This window comes from Pseudorasbora parva, chromosome 20 (genome assembly GCF_024679245.1).
Source record: "Pseudorasbora parva isolate DD20220531a chromosome 20, ASM2467924v1, whole genome shotgun sequence".
Lineage (NCBI taxonomy): Eukaryota > Metazoa > Chordata > Actinopteri > Cypriniformes > Gobionidae > Pseudorasbora > Pseudorasbora parva.
The window spans coordinates 9,083,353-9,107,774 of record NC_090191.1 but is presented as its reverse complement, the minus strand read 5'-3'; the positions used below and the strand labels follow the sequence as shown (position 1 = coordinate 9,107,774).

General features: G+C 38.2%; 1 protein-coding gene across 1 annotated transcript; it reads left to right on the top strand.

The window, feature by feature from the left end:
* The first annotated feature begins 15,457 nt into the window (after positions 1 to 15,457).
* LOC137049261 (zinc finger protein 568-like) lies at positions 15,458 to 23,048 on the top strand. The gene is made up of 2 exons (XM_067427759.1): positions 15,458 to 15,794; positions 21,496 to 23,048. Exons 1-2 carry the CDS (start codon positions 15,662 to 15,664, stop codon positions 22,863 to 22,865), a joined length of 1,503 nt encoding a protein of 500 aa, XP_067283860.1. The 5' UTR covers positions 15,458 to 15,661; the 3' UTR covers positions 22,866 to 23,048.
* The last annotated feature ends 1,374 nt before the right edge of the window (positions 23,049 to 24,422 follow it).

Below are 24,422 nucleotides of genomic sequence, written 5' to 3'. Positions count from 1 at the left end.
GCGAGAGAGAGACCCACTGTTACCCCTTTTCCACCAGAATGAACCGGGTGCTTCGGAGCCAGTGCTAGTGTCAGTTCTAAGTTGGTTCGACTTGAGAGCCTTCTAAGAACCGTTTGCTTTTCCACATGCTAAGAGCCACAACAGAGCCAAGTCTTACGTCATACCAGAGTCCTGCACGGGTCCATCCCAGACCCGTTAATATTTGCACGTTACCCGATCCGTGCCCGCAATAAATCACACACACTAAAATCATTCCAATTAAAATGCTTTATTTATTTTTTTATATTGCACTTCTCTCAACATCAACAGCATCATGAATGGGCTAAAGAAACAGGCTAAAGTGCCTTTATAGACTCGTTGTCAACAATTTTATATACTTCACTCACCAACTTTACTTTTACTTCATCCATTGCTAATCCTGCAACGCTCGCTCCATCTGGGCTACGAGTGGCATCAACAAAAGTCACAGTGGTGGTGACGTGATGGATCATATGGCATATCGTTGTTGCGTGTATGTGTAATGGTAAATTGGACATAGAAATTGTAATACAGTATGTTTGGGGGGGAAGAAGGACGACCGGATTGTTTTGATCGTTTTTCGAGAACCGGCGAACATTTAAAAGACTTAACCAAACAAAGCGAAAGTAACGCGGCCCCTCACGGACATCTGCCACGCACACACATAATAAAACAAACACAACTCAACGTAAAATCCAGGTCTGGTGATCTCTCGTCCTTATAAGCCGCCGAGCTCCCTCGTGAGAGGATTTGAGACCGGTGTGGCTCACAGGTGACACTCATTCGCCATCACGCCCCGGTCTCGCTCGCTCCTCCGCCTCGCCACAGCACAGAAAAATATTGCACATATTTTTCATCCGCGCTTCTACCCGCTCGCACGGAATTAATTATCCGCCCGCACCCCGCCCGTGTATTTTATAATTTATGTCACAATCCACCTGTTTAAGCCACTTTTATGCCCGCGGGTACCCGACCCGTTGCAGGACTCTACTGCTAGCGAGGCAGCGGGAAACACACACACACACACACACACACACACACACACAATTTCCAGGCGTGTTCTATCTAATGCATTGACGCTGCGCAGACCAACCCACATATGATCCAAATACTGCGCGAGCGATTCAAAAGCATAAGGAGTCGTTGGCGCTCGCTGTACTTTGATGTCATACGCAATCAGTCTGCACAGCGCGCGCCGATGCATCTCGAACAAGCCTTCCCTCAGTGGCTCATGGCTTAATGATCCTACATCAGCATTAAAACGCCGCAAATCCAACGCATTTGTGCAGCTCTCCATGATTTGTATAGACGGAGATTACAATCCAGCAGCTGTTAGCTTGATTAGCTGCTATTGAAAAAATGGCGGTCACAGGTTTGTGTTCATCTTGTTGATCACGGTAACGCCGCCCCCAGCCGGTGACGCAAGCGGTTCTTACTTCTAGCCCAGCAATGTTTTGGTGTTACTTAAGAACCACTTTTCCTGGCTCAGAGCTGGTGCTTTGGCTGTGGAAACACAAAGAACCGATTTGAAACTAGGCTCTGGCTCCGATTTAGCACCAGCACTGCCTTGGTGGAAAAGGGGTAAGAGAGATCCACCAAAAAAACAGGTGAAAGGAGAACGGCCCGGGCAAACACAGTCTCAGCTGAGTCCTGGAGGCAAAACAAAAAGGTGAATACAAAAAACCGAAACAAAACCCACCACGAACCAGACGACACACGGCAGCGATCACCCAGGAGGAAACAACAAACGCGCAATGAGAACAGAACATTAAATAGAGAGACGAACACGAGACAACGTTGGAAAACAATTAGGGAAAACGAGGAGGGAGGAGACAGAGAGTGTACATGTGGAAACAAAAGGTAAACAAAAAATTAGTGTAGATCACACCGGAATCCTGACACGTAACAGCTCCCTCTCTAACTTGTACTATTAGTCCTGTTCTATCAATGTACTTCTCCTCGAAATGCTGGCTGCATAAAACAGAATTGGGGCTCGCTGAAAACCCCTCTTTCCTCAGTGCATTTTCCCATTTCTTTTTCAGAAGTGGTTTAGAGGGAAATCTATAAAGTTATTAAGCACAAATCAACAACAATAAACATTAGGGCAAGGACTGTCAACAAAACTTTAATTAAAAATAAGTTTTAAAAAAATAACACACAATTATATAGCCTACATAAATTTAGCATGTTAACAATATGTTTATCATCTGTACAAGGTATATGCAGAAAAAAATGGTTAACAAAATTACGAACATCACATTACAGCATTTAACCCTTTTCTTTTTTTTTACAGAGATTAGTCAAAATTATTTTAAAATATGATTATATAGCCTAAAATATAGATACAGTTTTATTCTACATTATTTGAATGCACATAGTTCATCCAACAGTTAACATTAAAAACATTGCGTGTGTAAAAATAGGGCTTGTCACGGTCGATCTTTTAGTCTAAACCAGTCTAGGTCTAAACAACAACAACAGCAGCAGACTCGTAGCCTGAAGAGCCAGACCTACATCAAGATGTTTGGTCTGGAAACTCACCATTGACAGGGCTCAATCTGAGGGGCGGGATAAACGGTTGTCTTTCAAACTCCCTCTGCACGCAATAGGATAGCGCTACAACCAACCAGAGCAACGAAGGTGAAACAGAGCTTGTTGATAGATTAAACATTCGCCGTATCCGGTCGGCAAAACTCCGAACACATCTTCCCTTTTTAAGAATGACTTCAGTGCCATTCTTTGTTCTTTTCTCAGAGAAAAGCTTAACTCGAAGTCTTCCAGAGTTGCGGTCAAAGCTGATTCGAAAGACCGCTGTTCGCCAGTTTCTGTGTTTACTAGAAGCACGCAAACGCAATTTGGCCGTCGCCATTATGGCCCCACCCACCGACTCTATACACGATGTGATTGGCCCGGCAAGAGTTAGGCGATTACAGCTCAGAAGGTATACGGCATTTCAGAATGTTTGTAAATAATCGGCACCAAGATACTTCCGGGTGGCAGAACGCGAGCGGCTTCTACTGACACACTGAAGAGATCAGCCGTCTACTGTAAACAGTTACATAGTTTAAAACATTGTTGTTGATTAAAGTTGAAACTATGACGAAAACGTGTTTTGTTTGGGGTTGCGCCGTCAGATATACAGCAAAAGGTGTAGGATTGTATCGATTTCCTTCAGAAAAAAGTCAATATATCCAGCAAAACCTGTGGGTGAGGAGGCTAAAGCGAGTGGACGTCGTCAAAAGTGAAGCATTTGTTACAGAGCAGTATTTACGTTACAGACCGTTACAGAGAAGTATTCTCAAAACAGTCCATCTACAAAATAGCAGAGCATAATTATCTTCAGCTGGGGAAATTCGAGAATAATATTAGTAAACTTTAGATCTCTTTTAAAGCTCGAACTCATTGCCAGTCACTGCCTGAGGTAAAAGTAGGAAGAAACCGAACTTCTAGTGTCATGTAGGCTACTGATCGAATGTCAATGGAAGAAATAGGAAAAGCAAAACATAGTTATAGGCTACTGCTGATGGATGATTGATGCGTGTACCACATTGTTTCATCATCACCACTAATTTAGTTTGAGTGAATGCCTAACGTTAGCGGAGTAGCGCTAGTCTACAGCACGATATCCTTTTGACCGTCAGAAGCTCACGTCTGTGCCATCTGATCCGACTCCGACGAGCAACGGAAAACGATCATAGCCTTTTTTAGTTAGATAACAGGGACATTGACCATCTACGATAGCCTAACATATTGTAAGTCAGACAGCAACAATCACTAAAATAACTACTCAATGGTAGGCTGAGGCTCATTAAAAAAATTATGGTAGTAGACTAGCGCTACATCTACTGGAGCAAGGTTAGGCATTTCATGTATTGCTGTCTCCTGAATTAATTCATCAGTCCCTCAATAATCATGTTAACTATGTCTAAATCCCAAGCAATTTACTAGCGTTGCCATAGGAACGCTTCGGCTTTTGCCACCCGGAAGATCGTTTATAGAGGGAATGCATCAACGTCACTTTCCCGCCGTAACACGCCCCCTCAGCCGGGGCTGAGTGGCAGAAGAGCTGCTGCATGACTGGAGTTAATGGAGGAAAACACGAGTAGAGCAAACGATCCTTACAACTTACCAAAGATTCAGTGATCCATGGATAATATGCAGCCAGGAATCGTGTTTTCCTGACATTTTTTCGACAAGAATGTTTATAACTGTCATTCATCACATTTTTCAAGTGAATCCCGCATGTGGATGGGTCAGTGTTTTGAAGCGTGTAGTGGTGGTAATATACTTAATATTCACTAAAAGCTGTCACTCATTCAATAAACGCAATCTCATAAAGTTCCGCAGTGACGTTGGTATACAATGAATCTCTTATTTTCACAATCTCTGCACTTACAGAGGATTGCTGGGCGTGTTTAACTGAACTCAGCGCCTGGACAAGCCTCCCCCTACCCCCTACCCCCCCTCTGGCGCAGGGCCTGGTTTTGTGAGTTTTCGCTGCATTCGCGCTGTAAACCAATGCTGCCTCTGTCTTTCTGCCACTCAGCGGGGCGTAATCACAGTCGCTCCAGCTGACGATGACGTCACGTGCATTCCCTCTATTACTGTTGTGACGTCATGGTGAATTGTCGTGTTGAGAGTTGCTAGACGACACTCGCGGGCAGATTAGTAGATTTGCTGCCGCTAGGGTGCGTCTAGATTTCTAGGCTAGCAGACTCGCTGAATGAAAAGCAGTTTTACTCTCTGACAGTGCATGCTTATGGAACAGCGGAAATATGTCTGTTTCCCTGGTTACCACTGTAAACAAAGCAACAATGCGCTTTTTTAATATATATATTATTTGTAAAGCCCTTTTCATAGTTAAAAACAACCACAAAGTGCTACACATAAAACAAAATTAAAAACTGGAAAGAACACTTAAAAAGTTAGCAAAAAGTAAAAAATGCTTGTTTAAAAAGAAGTTTTTTTTTTTTTTTTTTTAAAAGAGTCTATAGCTTGCGGAGCCCTTAGGTTTTCTGGAAGGGAATTCCAAAGACGCTGTGCAGCTGAGCAGAAGGCTCGCTCCCCCATAGTGCGGAGCTTAGTTCTGGATGGTTGAAGAAGGGCTTTGTTTCCAAAACGGAGGTTGCGTGAAGAGTTTTGTGTTGCGGCATCTTGGATTCTCCTTTTTTTTTTCTTCTTCTGTGAGTGACGACAGCATCTGAAGTGTTAACGTAGGTTGACCGTTCTAAAATGGCGGCTCGTCAACGTGCCTGGAGCGTTCGAATGAGGCCATAGACCACCATCTACAGTTCTACATTTCTGCTTGGACATTAAACTTATAACTTAAAACTTATATATAAAGCTATAGGTCTCTCCCCACAAGCTTTAAACTTGGCTTGACTCATTCACATAGATAGGGGTAGTGATTGATAGAGGTTTTGGGATACTATTATGTTTCCAAACTATTATTCACTTTGAAAACGGGTTCTCTTTAGGCGGAGATTGTTTTTTTCATGTTCTCGTTCTGTTGTCTCTTACACTTTACAAAAAATGTACAGCTTTCATTTGATACCATTTGTATGTATAATATACCATGGTCCTTGTGGTTGTGGAAATATTCAACATTTATTGTCGGCATGTTGACTTGAGCAGGAAACAAACATTTGGCCTGAAATTGCTTGTACAAGTCACAAAAAAACAAAAACAAATTCAGCTTGACAACCACCCTAATATCTTACCTTCTGATGTCTTCTAACTAAAAAAAATAGGGTGACAGCTTGTACCAAAACATGTCTGCTAAAGTCTTAACGGAAGCCCTTTTCAGAATTGACCCCCCTGACTAAAAGGCGCCCACGATCGTTTCGCACTGTGTTTTTCACGAGATTGCGCATCGGATCTTTTCCGATGATTTATATGACCTTTTTTATGTATTCGTTTAACAGACCTTATACCCTTTTGTAAAAGAAAAGCTAAACACTTTCGCGGATGGTTTGGGACCAATAATGTGGGATTTGCCGTCCATCAACAACAAGGAAATATATTGTGTTGACCCAGAGACATCATTATCACTTCCAATATAAGACACATAAATCAAGATAATTAAATATCTTATGTTGACACATTTATTAATGCTCTCATAACACAAGACAAACAATAATATATCACTGTATTTGAATAAAATAATAGCCTAATAATAATATTGAAATATATTGTGTTGACCCAGGGACATCATATTCTTATGCTGATCCAGGGACTTCATTCCTTATTGCTCATCTAATATAAGACAAATATTAATTAATCACTGTATTTAAATAAATAAAATAAATAAAATAATAATAAGAGCCAAATAATAATAATAATAATAAATAATGATAGCATAATAATAATAATAATAATAATAATGACTACTACTACTACTAATAATAATAATAATAATAATAAGCTCATCTAATATAAGACAAAAATTAATTGCCAAGTAAATCTGGATTTTTTTAAATTTTTGTTATTTTTTACTTGCTTCTTGCTTACAAATCTGTCCATTTATATTTACAGGAAAACACTCTGCACTCTCCAGAGCTTACTGAGGGAAAAACTGGGGGAGGAATCACCTTTTAGTCTGCTGACCCATACATTTGGACCACAAGTTGTAAATGTTGTCATGTTTAATCAGTCAGTTTAATTTGAGGTACACTGAGCCATTGGGCACAATAACAAATTAATGTTAAATTGTTACAAACATTGTCACCTTAGTTAATTAAGTGATGTTACAGTTAACTGATTTAAATATACAACATATCACTGTTAGAAAACACATTCAGACAGCAGAGTAAAGTTAAACGTTCAATTTACAATTATCTTTTTTTCAGATTTGTTTTGAAACAATACATGTAAATATGTATAGTAAATAAATAAATGATAAACAAAGCTAAAAACAGCAGCCTTTTTCACTTCATTTCTCATATGCACACTTAAATGTAGCAAGTTAATTTTAAAATGTACATTTTACATTGTTACAGTGTTTGTTTTTTTCATCACTACATTAATTCTTAGAATTTAGTTAGTCGTCTTTAAAAGTTCTTTCTGTACTTTCGTTTCATGTTTTTTGCTCTGTGTGGAAACAGTGGTCTTATCTTTCTTGTCAAATCTGTAGTTACAGCTGTAAATGCCATTCCAGTCACACTGGCATTTGTTACACTGTCATGCATGTTTTTAATTTGCTGGCTAATGTCCTGCCATTTCTGCACAGTCTCCAGTATTTCATTTAACTTTTGCACTTCGGTTATATAGTCCTTTGCTGCAGAGATAACATATAACTGCATTGGCATGTTGACCCAGGAACGCGTCTACCTTGACAGAATCAGGATGTGCATATTATACCAAGCTGCTTTAAAGGTGCACTATGCAACTTTCCGTCCACTGGAGGACACCTATTCTAAATAAAGGCATATTTTGATGACGCCAGGTGTGAGCGCAGTATTTTGGGACATGTGGTCTTCACCTCACAGCCGGTGGAAAATAGGTTTCGGGCGGAAATCATGTTCATGGATGCGGTTATTAACTTTACTGTAGTGTAAAGCAGAGCAGGACCGAGTGTTGTGGGGCTGAGTACGGCCGCTGGAGCGATTGCTATACAAACACATGGCTCGCGAGTACAGGGACTTTTATTATGACGGGACGGGACACAGTCGCCGGGTGCGCGCACTTCCGCTTTTTCCGGTCAGGTAAAGCAGCTATTTTTATCATATCAGATACATTTAAGGGGCCAAAGGCTTCGGCCATCCGTCCGCTCTCTTCCCTGAACTGAAATGAAGTAGTGGGCTGTACTTTCCACACGGTTGACATCAGGTTCAAGTATGCCCACAAGCCGTGCGAGTTATTCTTGTATTGCAGGTTGGCAGGTTGTTATGTTGCCCGCATACCGCCCCCCATGGCCGAGACTGGTAATACGACACCTGTCGGGCTGGGGCTAGTAATGCTAAAGCTAATTAAGGTTGATATTTCTGCAGCACTATAACTTGACATTTTTTTAATGACATCTTCGCCCTTATTTCTTCTCATTCTTTTGATGCGTGTAGGTAATTTTTTGGATATTTTTACCTCAATTTTTACACATGGTAAAAATTGAGGTGGTAAAAAAAAAACATGGTAAAAATTTTACACAATTTTACACAATTACACCTTTAAGTCAGACAGTCTGACAAACTGAAATGCTTCAGTGTGCAGTTCGCCTGAGGTTCATCATGAGTTAATGGACAGACCCCTTGATACCTTTTGTCTATTCAGCCCTATATCTGGAAATCCTCTTGCGTTCAAGCGGTGGACTCGAGCTCGACATGTTTTTAAAAAACGAGCAAGTTTCTCGAGAAGGCAGCCAAGCCGATAAAACGCAATCACACGAAAATGAGCTTCTGCACTAATTATTGTGAAATTAATTTCTATATATTTGCTATAGTATTCTCCACACTGCAAAATCCGTATGTGTTTATTTAACTATGTGGACCAATGTAAAATACGGGACAAATTGTGTCCTGTATTGGTTTGATAAATGGGATGAGTCATTTGTAAATACAGGACGATTCTGTATTTCACAGGACGGGTGGCAATCCTAGGCCTAAGGATGTGTGATAATGTGTTGCTAAATACTTGATAGCAACTTGTCATGTGTTTGGATTTTGGAGGTATACACACCCCTAACATGCCAGGAGTGCAGTAACTCATTTAGCCCGGCTTCCAGATATGAAACATGGATTTGTCTTTCACTTGATTTTTATTTATTTTATACATTTTACTTTTTTTTTTTTACTGAAACACTAAAGACTCTAGATGAATATTACATGTACTACTGTACCTCTCACTGATGTTATCAGTGTGTTTTGGGAAACCTTCTGGTTAGGACCAGAGCTTAATCAACTCCAACCTTGGAGAGACTGTATCTGTGTATGTGCGCAATATTCTGTGTTATTCCCAATATTCAGTATTGCAGGTGGATTACAGACATCCTAAGAGATGGGTGGAGTTGTGAAAGCATCAACAAGTTGTCTATGGACATGTGTCTCTGATTAACAGATATTGGACCTCATTCATGAAACACGAGCAGAACGAATGTGTGTGTGAATCGTTTGTAAAGCCGCTCTGACGTAAATTTTCGGATTCACGAAAATGTTCGCATTTTCAAAATGTTAGCTGGTACGAAAGAAATTTACACCCGCTCCCTACCAGGTGTAAATGGTGCGTAAAACATTTGAACATTCTGTGTTCTAATTTAGGCAACCTGATGACATTGCATTTTGATGCAGGATGTAGGGCAAGCCTACCATAATAATATTTCAAGAGTTGATTTGCCCCGTCTTTCCCCCCCCCCCCCTGTTTTGTTTGTACTGTTTAACATTGGGTAATTGGCAGAGCTCGTCAATGTCATGTTTTACCAGGCCGTCCAACCACAGTAGAAAAGGGGCGGGACAAAAACTACACCGACCAATCATCTCACTTGTACACCAATCGAACAACAATAATAGAGAAGTTAATACTGCTTTTTACTGCATTTCTAAATTCAGTAATATTCTTCAAAATGAGATACTAGTAACACATTAAATGGTAAATGGACTGCATTTATATAGCGCTTTCAACAGACCCTATGGCCATCCAAAGCGCTTTACATATTGCCTCACATTCACCCATTCATACACCGACGACATTACTACCATGAATATTGTGTATCATAGCTACCAGAGTATCTCAGCTGGAAAAACGCTGCCCTTATTTTCAAGCGCCGCCAGCTGGCCGTTTTCAGAAGAGCACCAGGGTGTTTAGCTGGTAACATGCTTTGGTGGACACACGATAATTTAATATTTCTTGCTAGTCATATGGCCAATTACTCTCTTTAGCATTTATGCTAAATACTTGATCCAAACCTGAGAAAGAATTCCAGAAGTGTCCACAGCGTTCCTGGCCATTTCATTTGCAGTTATAACATGTTGCAGTTGTACTGGGCGGGTATTAAGCTAATTGATAATGAGCATGCACACACTTCTTATTTTTGGAATTCAATAATATACACACGTATAACTAACAAATCCGTGGTATACAAAGCGTTTGTGAATCTGGAGCAGAGTTTTCGTAAAGGTCCATTTTACGCGCAAATTACTCAGAATTTGCTCATATATTTACGAAAGTTTCACGAATGAGGCCCAATGTGTGGAAATTTACCACGGCTCTTCATTTTCTCTCAGCCAATCAGAATCATCCACCTTGCAGTAATGATGTGGCTAGACCTTAGAAAAAACACTATAACTATTGAGAAATTATAGGTACGATAGACTGGAAGAGAGGGAACACGGGCTACAAATTGAAGCTGGCTTCTGCTGATGAAACTGCAAACTATTCTTCAGTAAATTTTTCTTTAATTAATTGAACTCCTGTCTTTTGTTTTTTGATTATTTGCCCCTCATCACCTGCCTGACTTTTCACCCTTTTTTTATCCCCTCATGTCTGCAGTCCTTTGCTAGATCGTTGGCTTATGTTTGATGTTCCCTGTTTTGATGTTCTGCTCCCTGTTATGTTTCCTGTTCAATAATTTTGGTATTTAAGTTTATTTCAAGTTTATTTTCCCCCTCGTGGGTTTTTGGTTTATGTTTGTTTTATTTTGTTATTTAAAGTAAACTCTTCTTGCACTTAAGTCCTCGCTCCCATTTTTCCTTACTGATCCCTGACAATTATCATTAGCATTCTATAGAGTGGCCGCTGCCAGCACGCCAGTTACTGCATATGGAGCTGAAAGTTAAGTCAAAATCTGCACCATAGCAGACAGCACAGGGACTATCCCAATCTTATTGTGTGATGAGTTTTTATGTACATTTAAGCATTGACCCTTTTATGGAGAACCAAATTACTCAAAATGAAATAATTAAATAAATAATGAATTCAATAAAACAACAATTAAATGTTCGCCTGACTTGGTCATACTCAGTTCTAGTCAGAATATGAGTCTGAAACTGCTCCATTGGGCTGTGATTATGAGGCGTGTTCTACGTGCCAAGTCTATGTTTTTTTCCCCGGGTTGCTTTCCATGTCCGCGGGTTGAGGGGGCTATTATGTGATATATAGACCCATCAGTGCGAATTTTAGCAGGCAACCTTGCCAAAATAACACATATTTTAACCCCCAAACGCCATTTTTTTTCCTGGCGAACCCTCCGAGAAGCTATTGTTTTGGGCTAGTAGTTGGCGGGTTTTGTTGTAAAAACTTGGCAACCCTGTCTGCACGCACGCTGAAATAAACAAAATCTTTGCCGGTGTTGTAAAAAAAAAAAAAAAAAATTGTGAATTAAGTTTTCTGTGAATTTAAGGATACACAGAGTACTTACCCAACATGATCATTTCTGAGAGAAATTGTGAAGGTGAATGTATATACAAACAAGCTCTCCGTTTAGGATTTGAACAAATATAATCCAAGCCCCTTTGATGACGTGCATGATTACGTTACTGTTTATCATCTGTCCGTCATCATCTAAAGCCCGCCCTGATCAATTCATTGGTCCGAACAGTTTCTGTTCGGGGATAATTACTCCTCTATGGATCAAGTCCAGACCGAACGGCCCAACCTAAAAATGTTGTGGGCGGGGCTAAGTTAGCTGGCATCCAGGCTAATTAAATGTACCAGTTTATTCAGAAATAATTAAATAATGAATTAAATGTATTAATTAAATTAAATATCAATTAAATAAATAAATGTATCTATTTATTTGTAAACTTACATGAAAACACAACATGTACGTATGTACCTCTACCACACACACTATTGATATGTTTAAAAATCTATTTTTTCATTATTAAATGTGCTTTTTCAAAAAGCTGTTTTTCATAATAATATGCTGCATTTACGAATGACGCCTATTTGATGAATCATGCATTTCCAAAGCAAGATTTTCCCAAAGATTGTTTTTTCATAATAATAGAGGATATTTCACTAATGCCAATCAACAGGCAGTGGGCGGAGCTTGATATATATTTCTATGTGGATATATTTAATATATGTATATTTCATATGTGTACATATATTACATTTCTGTATGGGTTGTTCTGTAGTTAGCTGTGTTATGAGATGAGCAACAAGTTATCACAAGTTTGATTTTGACATGACACCCATCTGACATCGTAGACTAGGGTCTTTTTGCAGCCTTGCAACCGCAATACTATTTAACGCGGAGCTGTATGTTAGGATAGGGAGGACTGAGCAGCCAGCAAGCACATCGGGAGTAAGCCTCTGAAAAAAGACGAAGAGAGAGGTCAAACCGGCAAGAGTTAGGGAGATCAACTTCCAGAGGCCTGAACAATGAAAAGCTGTTATCATGTAACACTTGTTATTTCAAACGTGTATGATTTTATTAGACGTTAGGCTAACATTTTTAATATTGTCAAGACACACTTACTGTATGCGTTTCAATTTGGACACATGTATGAACTCTGCTTATTATCTGGTTTATCTGGTAAAAAAAAAAAAAGTAGACAGTACATTTCTCTGCACCTCTCTGATTATAAGACAACAGCTTTTTTATTTGCAGAAGGAATATTTAACAAACATAGCACAGCAGATCACAAACAAAGTCTACTAGCATTAATTCATAGCAGGGGATTTAATAGTTCTCTCATAATATTTTATGTTCTCATCATAGTCATTATGTTAATGACTTTATTATTTTTTGACAATTTCAAAGATGATATAAATTCCAATATAAACACTACTAAAGCTCCACTGTGTGATATTTTCCCCCATCTAGCGGTGAAAAGGTATATGACCATCCAGTGAATATTAGTTTCTGTTCCTCTCAATTCTGATTTCGTTTTAACTCCTACGGTGGCCGATTTAGTCCAAGATTAACAAGGCAATCCCCCTCTTCACATTCGACACGGTGCAATTGAGTGTTAAAACACGAAAGGCGAAGCTTGAATTTATGGATATGTCCCTCTTTGGCTAATGTACTTTCAAGATGGAGGAGCAACATGGCGACCTGCATTCGAACCCCTCACCCGTATGTATTTTCAATGGCATATTATAAACTTACGAGAATACTTTATTACTTGAAAGAAGTAAATATACATTAATGAGCACATATATTTTTTAAAAGAACTAAGTGTTTTTAGCTAAGAATAAACTAGAAAAGTTACACAGTTAGCTTTAAAGTTGATACTATATTCCACTATTAAAGTTGATAAATAAAGGGACCTATAAGGGATGAATTTAAATACTTTTGTTTATGTGAAATTTAGCCTGCAGTATAAATAACTTAACAATGTATTCAAGATCTTTTTAACATTGTTTTCATAATATAAAATAATATCCTTTAATGTAAAACTATACTTTATCTTCACTAAATTAAAGATAAAATTTGCCATTTTCATCCAGAAACTTTGGATAATTTTACAATCGAAAAACAAGTGAACAGCTCTCTCTCACTTTTACAAAAAGAGCATAAATCATCAATATCAAAGTATCTTAAAATTAAAGATTTAAAGGGTAGATGGTATGCACAATTTTAAATTGTATTTCTTTATTTTTATTATTAATACAACATTTAAAGGGTATTATCCAAGCTGTCTTCCAATTAATATTATCAATAATAGAGTTCCAAAACATTTTTCCTTTAGGTGCTATTTTGTTTTGTTTTTGAAAAGTTATATTGAATATGACTTCTAACAAGCTGAACCAGAGTAGGAGGAATAGCATTAACAACAGAATTAAATTATTTAAAATGCACAGGGAAACTATGGGTTTGCATGGATTGTAAGTTAAAAGATTCCCACAATTATCAAACATATTCATAAGATGATTAATATCCCTGTTACACCAATTAATAGGAACAAAAGATAATAAAAAAAAAAGGTTGTCATCTGCCAATTGGGATATCTATTCAATAATACCATGGATAATATTTTGACAACCAATACAAATAAAAAGGGGGAAATAGGGCAACCTTGACAAACTCCTCGATTAATGTTGAATCTTTCAGAGGTAGTAAGTATTATTGCAGAGCTATTAATATCATTGTAAAACATTTTAACTACATTCAAAAAATTATTTCCAAATTCAAAAAGGGTCATAGTTTTAAATAAACATTTAATTGTGTTCAATTGTATCGAGCGCTTTATAAAAGTCAAGAAAGAAAATGACTGCACCTTTATCATTGCCTAGAAGTCTAGACGCACCCTAGCGGCAGCAAATTTAATCTGCCCGGGAGTGTCTGGCAACTCTCAACACCCTTCTGAGCTGTATTCGCCTAACTCTTGCCGGGCCAATCACATCGTGTATAGAGTCGGTGGGCGGGGCCATAATGACGACGGCCGAGTTGCGTTTGCGTGCTTCTAAACACAGAAACTGACGAACGGCGGCGGTCTTTCCAATCAGCTCTGCCCGCGACTCTGGAAGACTTGGAGTTAAGCTTTTCTCTGAGAAAAGAACAAAGAACGGCACTGAAGTCATTCTTAAAAAGGGAAGATGTGTTCGGAGTTTTGCTGACCGGATACGGCGAATGTTTAATCTATCAACAAACTCTGTTTCACCTTCGTTGCTCTGGTTGGTGTAGCGCTATCCTATCTCGTGCAGAGGGAGTTTGAAAGACAACCGTTTATCCCGCCCCTCGGACTGAGCCCTGTCTATGGTGAGTTTCCAGACCAAACATCTTGATGTGGGTCTGGCTTGTCAGGCTACCTTTATCAACATTCTCAGCATAATCTAGAAGAAAACGGAACTGGACTTTTATTTTGATGTGGAGTGACGTCATAAAGCTGTGCCGCGCTCCTGCATCTGTTGTGATTCGGCTGAAGAAAGGTTTGTTTTAAGAGTTTCATATGTTTAAGTAGGCAGAAGCCGTTCAATGATTCACAGTTTTACAAGCAACTTGCTTATTCACGGTTAACTATAACATTGTAATGCTTTATCTAACTTTAATGAAGGATATTTTGTGTGAGTAAACGCATCCACGCGAGTTACAAAAGCTGCTCTCATTTCTCTCCCACTATCGTCAATCAGTTCATCATAAACACGACTTCAGTCATTGAGGAGTAGTGATAAAGAAACTGAACTTTTTTAAACTCAGAGTCAATTGAATCAAATACTTTGCTGGTTCGTTTCTCGAGCTGCTCAAACAGTTCAAATGAACGAGAACAATAAACACTAACATGTCATGACAACTTTAACAAACTGCTCATGTTTTCATGAAAGTGTAATCATTTAAATATTAAATACTAATCTTGCTTGCTGAATTAGTTGAACAATGATTTTTATTCTTAAAAGGCAATTTCAGCCCAACTTTAGCACTTTAATGACAATCTTCCTCTCCTGAAAGATTTGTGCATACTGTCTCCTCCTCAGTGCCATCACAAGCCCCTACTGGCAACTCCTAATCACTTGAGACACCTCTCGAGCTGTTTTAGAGAGAGTAAGAGTGATGTTTAGCTTTAAGAAAATTGATAACTTGTTGATTTTTTTATTCTTAAGTTTGGAAGTAAAAGTAAATTACATGAATTCTCAGCACTTACTTTGAGAAGCTTGATAAATACAGGCCTTTAATATTGAGACACTGAGATTTAGTTTGGATTTATTTTTCTAATTTTAAACAGGATAAAGACAGAAAAACTTCTGGTGAAGCGATTGGGATCCACATGACATGATGAGAGAGATGGAGTTCATTAAAGAGGAGTGTGAAGACATAAACATTGCATCTATTAAAGTGGAGTGTCAAGACATCAAGATTGTGGAAACATTCAGTTTGAAACATGAAGAAACTGAGGAACAAACAGGTTGGTTTTATTCTCAAAGCTGAACGCTGTCATTTAACTCTTATTAAAATCTCCAGCTCTACAGAAATAGAGAATACACAGTAGTAAATCATACAAATCATAATTGATTTACGACTGAAGTAGCCTAAACCAAACTACTATTTTGTGTATATTGTGAATACCCAATATTTACTTGCATTAAACATTTTAACATTCCTGAACATAATTTGCAGTAAATCAAAATTAAATCAAGCAATAAGTAATTCATAATTCAGGACTCCAGACTAACATTTGAGAGGAATAGCATCCCACTAACCTTTACAGTTGGTAATTCTGAGGCAGTGTTACTCATCGCGCACCTCATGCCCAGCTTAATTCGCGGCTCGCATGGCAGTAAATAATACGGTGAAATGACAATTCAGTCAATACATATATTTCATAAAAACATGCCTATAACATAATCCATTAAATACTCAAAGTGCCTGCTCTATTACAAATTATATATATTTTAAAATACCCAAAACAGCTCCATTACAAGATGGAAATGTAGACTAAAAAGGATATTTTTGCTCTGTCCTTACGTCCACGACTCACTGTGGGGGATGCGAGTTTTGGCTATTTTGGCTGTCTTTTCCCCGAATAGATCAACACGTTCTCATGAAATGCGTATCTATAACACGAATCTACGATTTGTATGGCAAAATGACATTTTACGTGCATATGATAGGCATTGTCAACTAGGATTAGTGGATTACACGCCAGCATCATGAGATCAGAATCCAGTTCTTTTTCGCGAGAGAGTTTGAACAAACCATAAAACACACAAAGAATTATGCCAAAATGTCCATTTTGTCAAGTATTCTAATTGGAAATAACGTCTAAAACGACCTTAAAGAGTTGTGAGGAAATGAGATGCATGAGAGCGCATAAGTTTGGCCGCAGTAGTTCTTAAAGCGTCAGCAGCCATTAATGTTAATCATTCGCTGCTCTTGACTAAAGAAATTTTGTAGTTTTAATAAGGATTAATCTATATTTAAATCATAATTTATGCAGTGCATACTGTTAACTTTTACTGATAACTTTATTCAATTTCTGTAGCCTATTTCCTACCTATTAGACAGGAAGAGCACAGGCAGGCAAATATGACATGGGTTTATGAGAGGATTGTTTAAAGTTGATGTCTGAAGCCTAATAAATGTTCAAAAGCTTTCAGTTACACTGTAATGTTGAAAAGTATACTGGTATTTATTTTTGTAAGTGATATGAATTTTGATTATACCGTTTTAACAACGTTCGGAACGCGGCGAAGTACACTTTATAGAGGGTACCTTTTCACTTAGATTAAACATTTGCTGTAGTGTTGTCAAAAATATCGATATTTCGATATATATCGATACTGGAATATCTGAAACGATACGATTCTCAGTTTTTACAGTATCGATACCAGCTGCGCTCTCCTCTCCGACCGAAAGCGAGCTGACACACACCGGCATATTCTCACTCAGCCCAGTTAACCTGTGAGCACAGCGAACGCGCGTTCTGCTGGACTTTTTCCTCATGACAGTGTGTTAGTGTGTGATCGGTCTGAATTTCGCGCAGGATTGCACATAAATTAATTCTACTAATCCCCGCAGATTTCGTGCTCACATCTAGAGCACACACACATAGCCTACCGTAATAAAGCCACCTCTGACATGATACAAGTGCAAACATTTGCTTCTTTTTCCAGCTTATTATTGGTCAAATACACTCAAAGAACTATCAGTGCACAAATGGAAGAGTATTAACGTAAACACAGTCGCAAACAGTTCAGGAAAAAATGAAGAATGAGTAAGAACAGTGTTTAGGATCCATGCGTCCGTTAGTCTTAAAGGGACCGCAGTCATTTGTTATTCAAACTACAAAAAGACAAACGATCACACTGCTCTTGACTGATCAACTTGTGTAACTTTAATAGTTTCATCTGTACGCTATTGAATTTTTTACAAAGAACATTATCCATGTTGTTTTAAATGTAATTTCTATACATTTTTTTATTCAGTTTCTTATCTGAATGTTAGACCTACCTGAAAAAATAAAGCAGTCTATTTAATTTGTATCTTCTATTCTATTGCATTTATTTGTGCTATTGTTTGTAATCTGTTTATTTGTTCTTATTTTATTACTGTATACTCGTCTTTTTAAATTCAATTTACCATTCGAAATCAAGCTTTCTTGTGCTGTGTGTAAGCTATTGCAACACAATTATATTACCCCATTGTAAAAAATAAATTGAGATAATTTTAATAGTAATTGATCAATTGATCAATAATTGTTCAAATCAAAATGATGCCCAACCCTAAGGAACATGCTGGCCACATTAATTTTTAGTAAAAAATAACATGAATAATAATACGTTCTGTTGTCATATTAAGCATCGTATCGTATCTTATCTTATCTTTTTTTTTTTTTTTTTTACTGTGGTATCGATTTAGTATCGATATATCGATATTTTAGTCTGGTATCGTATCGAAGTCATAATTTTGGTATCGTGACAACACTAATTTGCTGTATTCAGTTGGCAAAACTCCGAACACATCTTCCCTTTTTAAGAATGACTTCAGTGCTGTTCTTTTCTCAGAGAAAACCTTAACTCCAAGTCTTCCAGAGTCGCTGTCAAAGCTGATTCGAAAGACCGCCGTTCGCCAGCTTCTATGTTTACTAGTAGCACGCAAGCGGAACTCGCCGTCATTATGTTAAGCCCCGTTCACCGACTATATACACAATGGCCCTCATTTATCAAAAGTGCGTACACCAAATTTCCAGCGTACACCTTGCGTACACCCAAACCCACGGTAACTTTGAGATTTATCAATATGGACGTTGGCGTACGGCACGCTCAAATCCTACGCCAGCTCAGGAGGTGGTGTACGCACGTTTGAGTTAGTGAGAAAATGCGCAGAAAAACAATTCCTAACACCACAAAACGCACTGACAAGATATGCTATATGACCCACTGTTAAAAACCACAACAACAACATTCAGTGTTTATTTTTGTGCAACATGAACGTCAATGTTTAATTTTTGTGACTTTACCAAAGCGTTTGATCTGTAGGCATATGTATTCCTCCAGTCGCGAGCCTGTGCGCTTTATCTGACGTTTCAGGGCCGCCTGGCCCGGCAGCTGCGCACGGACTGGGACTACAATAATTCAGACTGACAAAATAATAAACATGACCTTCTTCTTTTAAATAATAATAAAATCAATAAAAACAACATTCTTTTTCTAAATAACAAGCGTCATTAAGAATAATAATCATAATAATAATAAGAAGAAGAAGAAGAATCTTACAAATTGTCATGTAATTATTAATGTGAATGAATCTTACTCCACATCACATCATCATCACTATTGTACACCCCAATACATGTGCCGTGATACGAAATTAAATGCTATTTTTTTCAAAACGTGCTGTAAAATAATGCAGTGATGGTAATTTATCATCCAAACAGCTATTTAAACTGCTGGAGTGCGCTTCTCAACCTCCACACTATTAACAGTACTCGTTATTTGTGTCCATATTTTGTTTTTGTAGGTGCCTTTAATTCCACTCTTTAAACTCCCAAATAAAACAATTTCGGGGGTTTTTTCCACTTCCCTGGTGATCTCGATGGGCGCGTCTCAATCATCTCACTAGGTCAGTAGTCAGAGCACTGATCAGGGAGTCAGCCCATTGACTTATGTCCTAATCAGTGCCCTGACTAGTGGACTAGTGAGATGATTGAGCGCCCCCGATCTCAACGTCGGAGAAGTTTTGCTTCTTTGCCGTCTTCTGTTTGTCCATGGCGTAAAATGAGGGCGTGGGGGAGGCGGAGACTTGAATATATAGGGGCGTGTTATTCTAATGACGGTCGTTTTCAGCCGCCGCATTTATCAAGGGCAAGTTTTGCGTACACCTGGATTGCAGAGGTACTCACAGCTTCATAAATCAGGCGGTGAGAGGAGTGTAAGCATAATCTTACGCCAACATATACACCAGTTTCTACGCAAGATTGATAAATGAGGGCCAATGGGACCGGCCTGACCAAAGTTTGTTTTTTACAGCTCAGAAGTGTATTGAGAGTTGCTAGAGACTGGCGGCAGATTAGATTTGCTGTCGCTAGGGTGTCTAGATTTCTAGGCTAATAGCACATATATAGACCAGACAAGCACGTTTAAGGTTTTTATGGACCTATTTCATATACTCATACATAGTGCACTAAACATGAACCAGCAGCGTATTTGCACACTTATTTCATCACAATCATATTCAAATTAAATGTATGCTAAGGACACTGATACGTCACGACCGCGATGACACCATAGATTATTCTGCTACATGGAAGACAATGATGTAAGTTTATAAATAGACTGACAATTCAAAGTATGGGCAAAAGAGTAACTGCTTTATTTCTTTTAAACTCATTTGTTTAGAGACTAGTGTTCTTAAATATATTGAAAATACCCTTAGGTCTTCCGCATTTCTGCCTTGTTTTAACAGTTTGATGTTATATTGGGTTAGATTTTTAAAATGCTTAAGGTGCCCTCGACTCTTTTTTTTCCTCCATGGTCCCATTATAATATTCAGGTGTCTATAATAAGCATGCAGATCTGTGTTTTATTGGTTGTTGTCTCCCCACACCATCATTTTGTAGGACTTTGCAAACTTGGAATAACTCTAGTGTGGAATTTTTCTACAATATTCACTCATCATGTCCAAATAAGGACATTCTAGTGAATCTACTGCAGTATTTCCTCGCTCAATCAGTAGAAAATGTGGTTAACACCCGGTGGCCAAATCTAAAAAATAAATAAAAAACATACAGATTTTTGGTCTAATCGCCCAGCACTACTCTAAACTAACTCTACATCTTCAGGACTGCTTGAAATTAAAGGCAGATATCTTTTATTAAAACTCAACTCTTCAAGACAGTGCCCCTACAGGACCAAAGCTACCCACTCCTGATGCCTAGGATAGTATAGGATATCTAAAATAGTAGTGTTGTAGTCAAGACCACCTAAACCAAGACCAGACCAGCACTTCTTAAATTCATAGAGATCCACATTACCACCTGAGAAATGCCTTATAACTTGGAGTAAATGGCTTATAATAAATATAAATAATTAGAATAAGACTATATAGAGCTGTTACCAATCAAATTAAAATCATTAAAAACATTCATCTTTGTGTTGTGTGATACAGAAAATGCATCTGAATTGGTAAATTACAAATGCATAAATAATGTTGAGAATCATGTTTTTAAAAAAATAGCGAAAATTTGTTAAAGCAATAACATGTTTGCGGTCATGCTCAAATTTTTGAAAACAGCTCTCTTGCTCTCGTTATTTTGGTTAATAATATCACATTATAAATCAAGATCTCATGCAAGAAATTTTTGCAACAATATCTTGGAATTTTATGAGCATTTATATTACAAAATCACATCCAATCACATTAATGATGTTAATAAATAAATCAGGCAATGCACTGGCAATTTGGTAATATCCCAGCAGTTGTGGTAGCAGCAACAAAATCTGAGTCCACTTAGTCTGAGACCAAGACAAGACAGAGTACAAATGTGGTTGAGACAGAGGGAAGACCCAATCACTGTCTTGAGTACTACTACACTATAACATACAACCTTATACCCTGATATTGATGCTTTAAATGTCTAAATTGTTTTATGTCTGTTTTTGCACTAGATCTCATGGCATTGAAAGAGGAAAGTCATGAACTTGATGAAAGGGAAGAAGAGAGAGACCATTATGATGATTTCATGACAGGAGAAAGATCGACACAGGCTAATAATGCTTTCTGGCAAGAAAGAGCTCAAAAGACAGAAACGAAAAGTTATTTCACTTGCCAACAGTGTAAAAGGAATTTCAGACATAAAGGAAACCTTAAAGTCCACATGCGAGTTCACACTGGAGAGAAGCCTTACGCTTGCCAAATGTGTGAAAGGAGATTCAGACATAAAGGAAACCTTGAGAGTCACATTAGAGTTCACACTGGAGAGAAGCCTTTTGCCTGCCAACAGTGTGAAAAGAGTTTCAATCAACAAGGAGGCCTTATAGTCCACATGAGAATTCACACTGTAGAGAACCTTTTCACCTGCCAACAGTGTGGAAAGGGTTTCAGACATAAAGTAATCCTTGACAGTCACATGAGAACTCACACTGCAGAGAACCCGTTCACATGTGATAAGTGTGGAAAGGGTTTCAATCGAAAAGTAAACCTCAACATTCACATGAGAATTCACACTGGAGAGAAGCCATTCACATGTGATCAGTGTGGAAATAGTTTCAATCGAAAAGTAAACCTCAACAGTCATATGAGACTGCACACTGGAGAGATGCCTTTCACCTGCCGACAGTGTGGAAAGAGTTTCAGACACAAAGGGAACCTTGACAGTCACATGAGAATTCACACTGGAGAAAAGCCATTCACATGTGATCAGTGTGAAAAGCGTTTCAGACATAAACGAAGCCTTCTAGTCCATATGAGAATTCACACTGTAGAGAAGCCATACACCTGCCAACAACGTGGAAAGAGTTTCAAACATAAAGGAAACCTTGACAGTCACATGAGAGTTCATACTGTAGAGAAGCCGTTCACATGTGATCAGTGTGGAAAGAGTTTCAAACGAAAAATAAACCTCAACAGTCACATGAAAATTCACACTGGAGAGAAGCCTTACACCTGTCGACAGTGTGGAAAGAGTTTCAGACATAAAGGAAACCTTGACAGTCATATGAGAGTTCACACTGGAGAGATGCCGTTCACATGTGATCAGTGTGGAAAGAGTTTCAGACAAAAACAAAGCCTTCTAGTCCATATGAGAGTTCACACCGGAGAGAAGCCTTTCACCTGCCAAATGTGTGGAAAGACTTTCAGACATAGAGGAAACCTTGACAGTCACATTAGAATTCACACTGGAGAGAAACCTTTCACCTGCCAACAGTGTGGAAAGAGTTTCAATCAACAAGGAAGCCTTAGAGTCCACATGAGAGTTCACACCAAAAAGAAGTCTTGTAAACTTGGAAATAAAACCTTGCCCCTCGTTGTTGTTTAACCCTCTGAACCCGTTTTGCTGTTTTTCCTCATGACAGTGTAAAACAAGTTAAAACACTCCGTCATTTGTTGGCCTCTCAGACATGAACGATATGTCTTTACAAAGCTTAAAGTGTCTACTTTTTTATGTACACTCAAAATAAAAATGAAATGTTATTTTCTCTAAATAAAGAAAACAAACAGGATGCGCATTCTCCCGTCTGTCTCTCTGTGAAGTCCTTCCTGAAATGCGTGTGCCACACAGACAAGTGTAATTAGAATCTCTTGAAGCATCAAAAACATTTTGGTCCAAAACTAGCAAAAACTGACTTTATTCAGCATTGTCTTCTCTTCCGGATTTATTTTCAATCCTCAAATAAAGATTCAGACGTTTATGAATCAGCGGATTGATTCATGATTCAGATCGCCCATGTCACGTGATTTCAGCAGGTTGACACGCGATCCTTTTGTTATTTTTCGACCAACATGTATTTTCGATGCTTCAAGAGATTCTAAGATACTAACTGATGTCACATATGGACTACTTTGATGATGTTTTTATTACCTTTCTGGACATGGACAGTAAAGTGTGCACACACTTGATTATGCTCTCGGACTAAATATTAAATATCTTAAACTGTGTTCCGAAGATGAACGGAGGTCTTATGGTTGTGGAACGACATAAGGGTGAGTCATTAATGACATCCATTTCATTTTTGGGTGAACTAACCCTTTAACTTTAATGTGACCACACCCATGCGTGCTCAAGATTCACATGCAAATCGTCCACATGAAGGAACGCAAACCTGTAAACGCCCCCCATCACCTCAAAACAAAGACTCAGCTTCATAATTCTTGATTTCATCTAGCTCGGAAGACGTGAGTTTATCTTGGATTTACCTCAGAATAAGAACACGTTTTTATGATGAGAATTTTTTAGGTAAAGCATTTATTCTCCCTTATATTAGCGTTACTGTTGCATAAACTTCACATTGTAGGCTACTAGTTGAACTATTGTCAGACTAAAATGTGTGAAATCAACGGAAACATGTTGAAATATGTAATAGGTAGGCAACCTCAATACCTCAATGCAGATACACGTACGAAATTAGGATATTTTATGTTCTATAATTTTAAATGCAGCATGATATAAAAGTAGGTTTGCTAACTGACCCGTATTAGCCGAGACATCCCGTTTATTGGGCATACATAACTGACCCGTTTATTGCACCGTTTATTGACCCGTTTATTGCACCGTTGCACGCTGATGCACCGTTCACGTTGCGTCTTTTGCACGCTCACGTTCGTAATTTTAAATGTAGATGTGCTCAAATAAAGGGACAAAATAGTTTTCTTTAATATTGCACTGCCCATTTGCCATGAATGTCTTTTTTTTTTTTTACACCACTGCCCTGTGTTGTTTTCATGTGTAAACCCAAATACACTACCATTCAAAAGTTTTAGAGTTGTCTAATGTTTTCAAAAAAAGTTAACAAGGCTGCATTTATTTGATCCAAAATACAGCAAAAACAGTAATATTGTAAAGTATTTTTTATAATTCTATTTGGATATATTTTTT

Excerpts from the sequence above, each read along its gene's own strand:
- LOC137049261 (XM_067427759.1), top strand. The coding sequence starts at position 15,662 with ATGATGAGAGAGATGGAGTTCATTAAAGAGGAGTGTGAAGACATAAAC. Across the intron at positions 15,795-21,495 it reads AGAAACTGAGGAACAAACAG|ATCTCATGGCATTGAAAGAG; the intron begins GTTGGTTTTATT and ends TTTTTGCACTAG.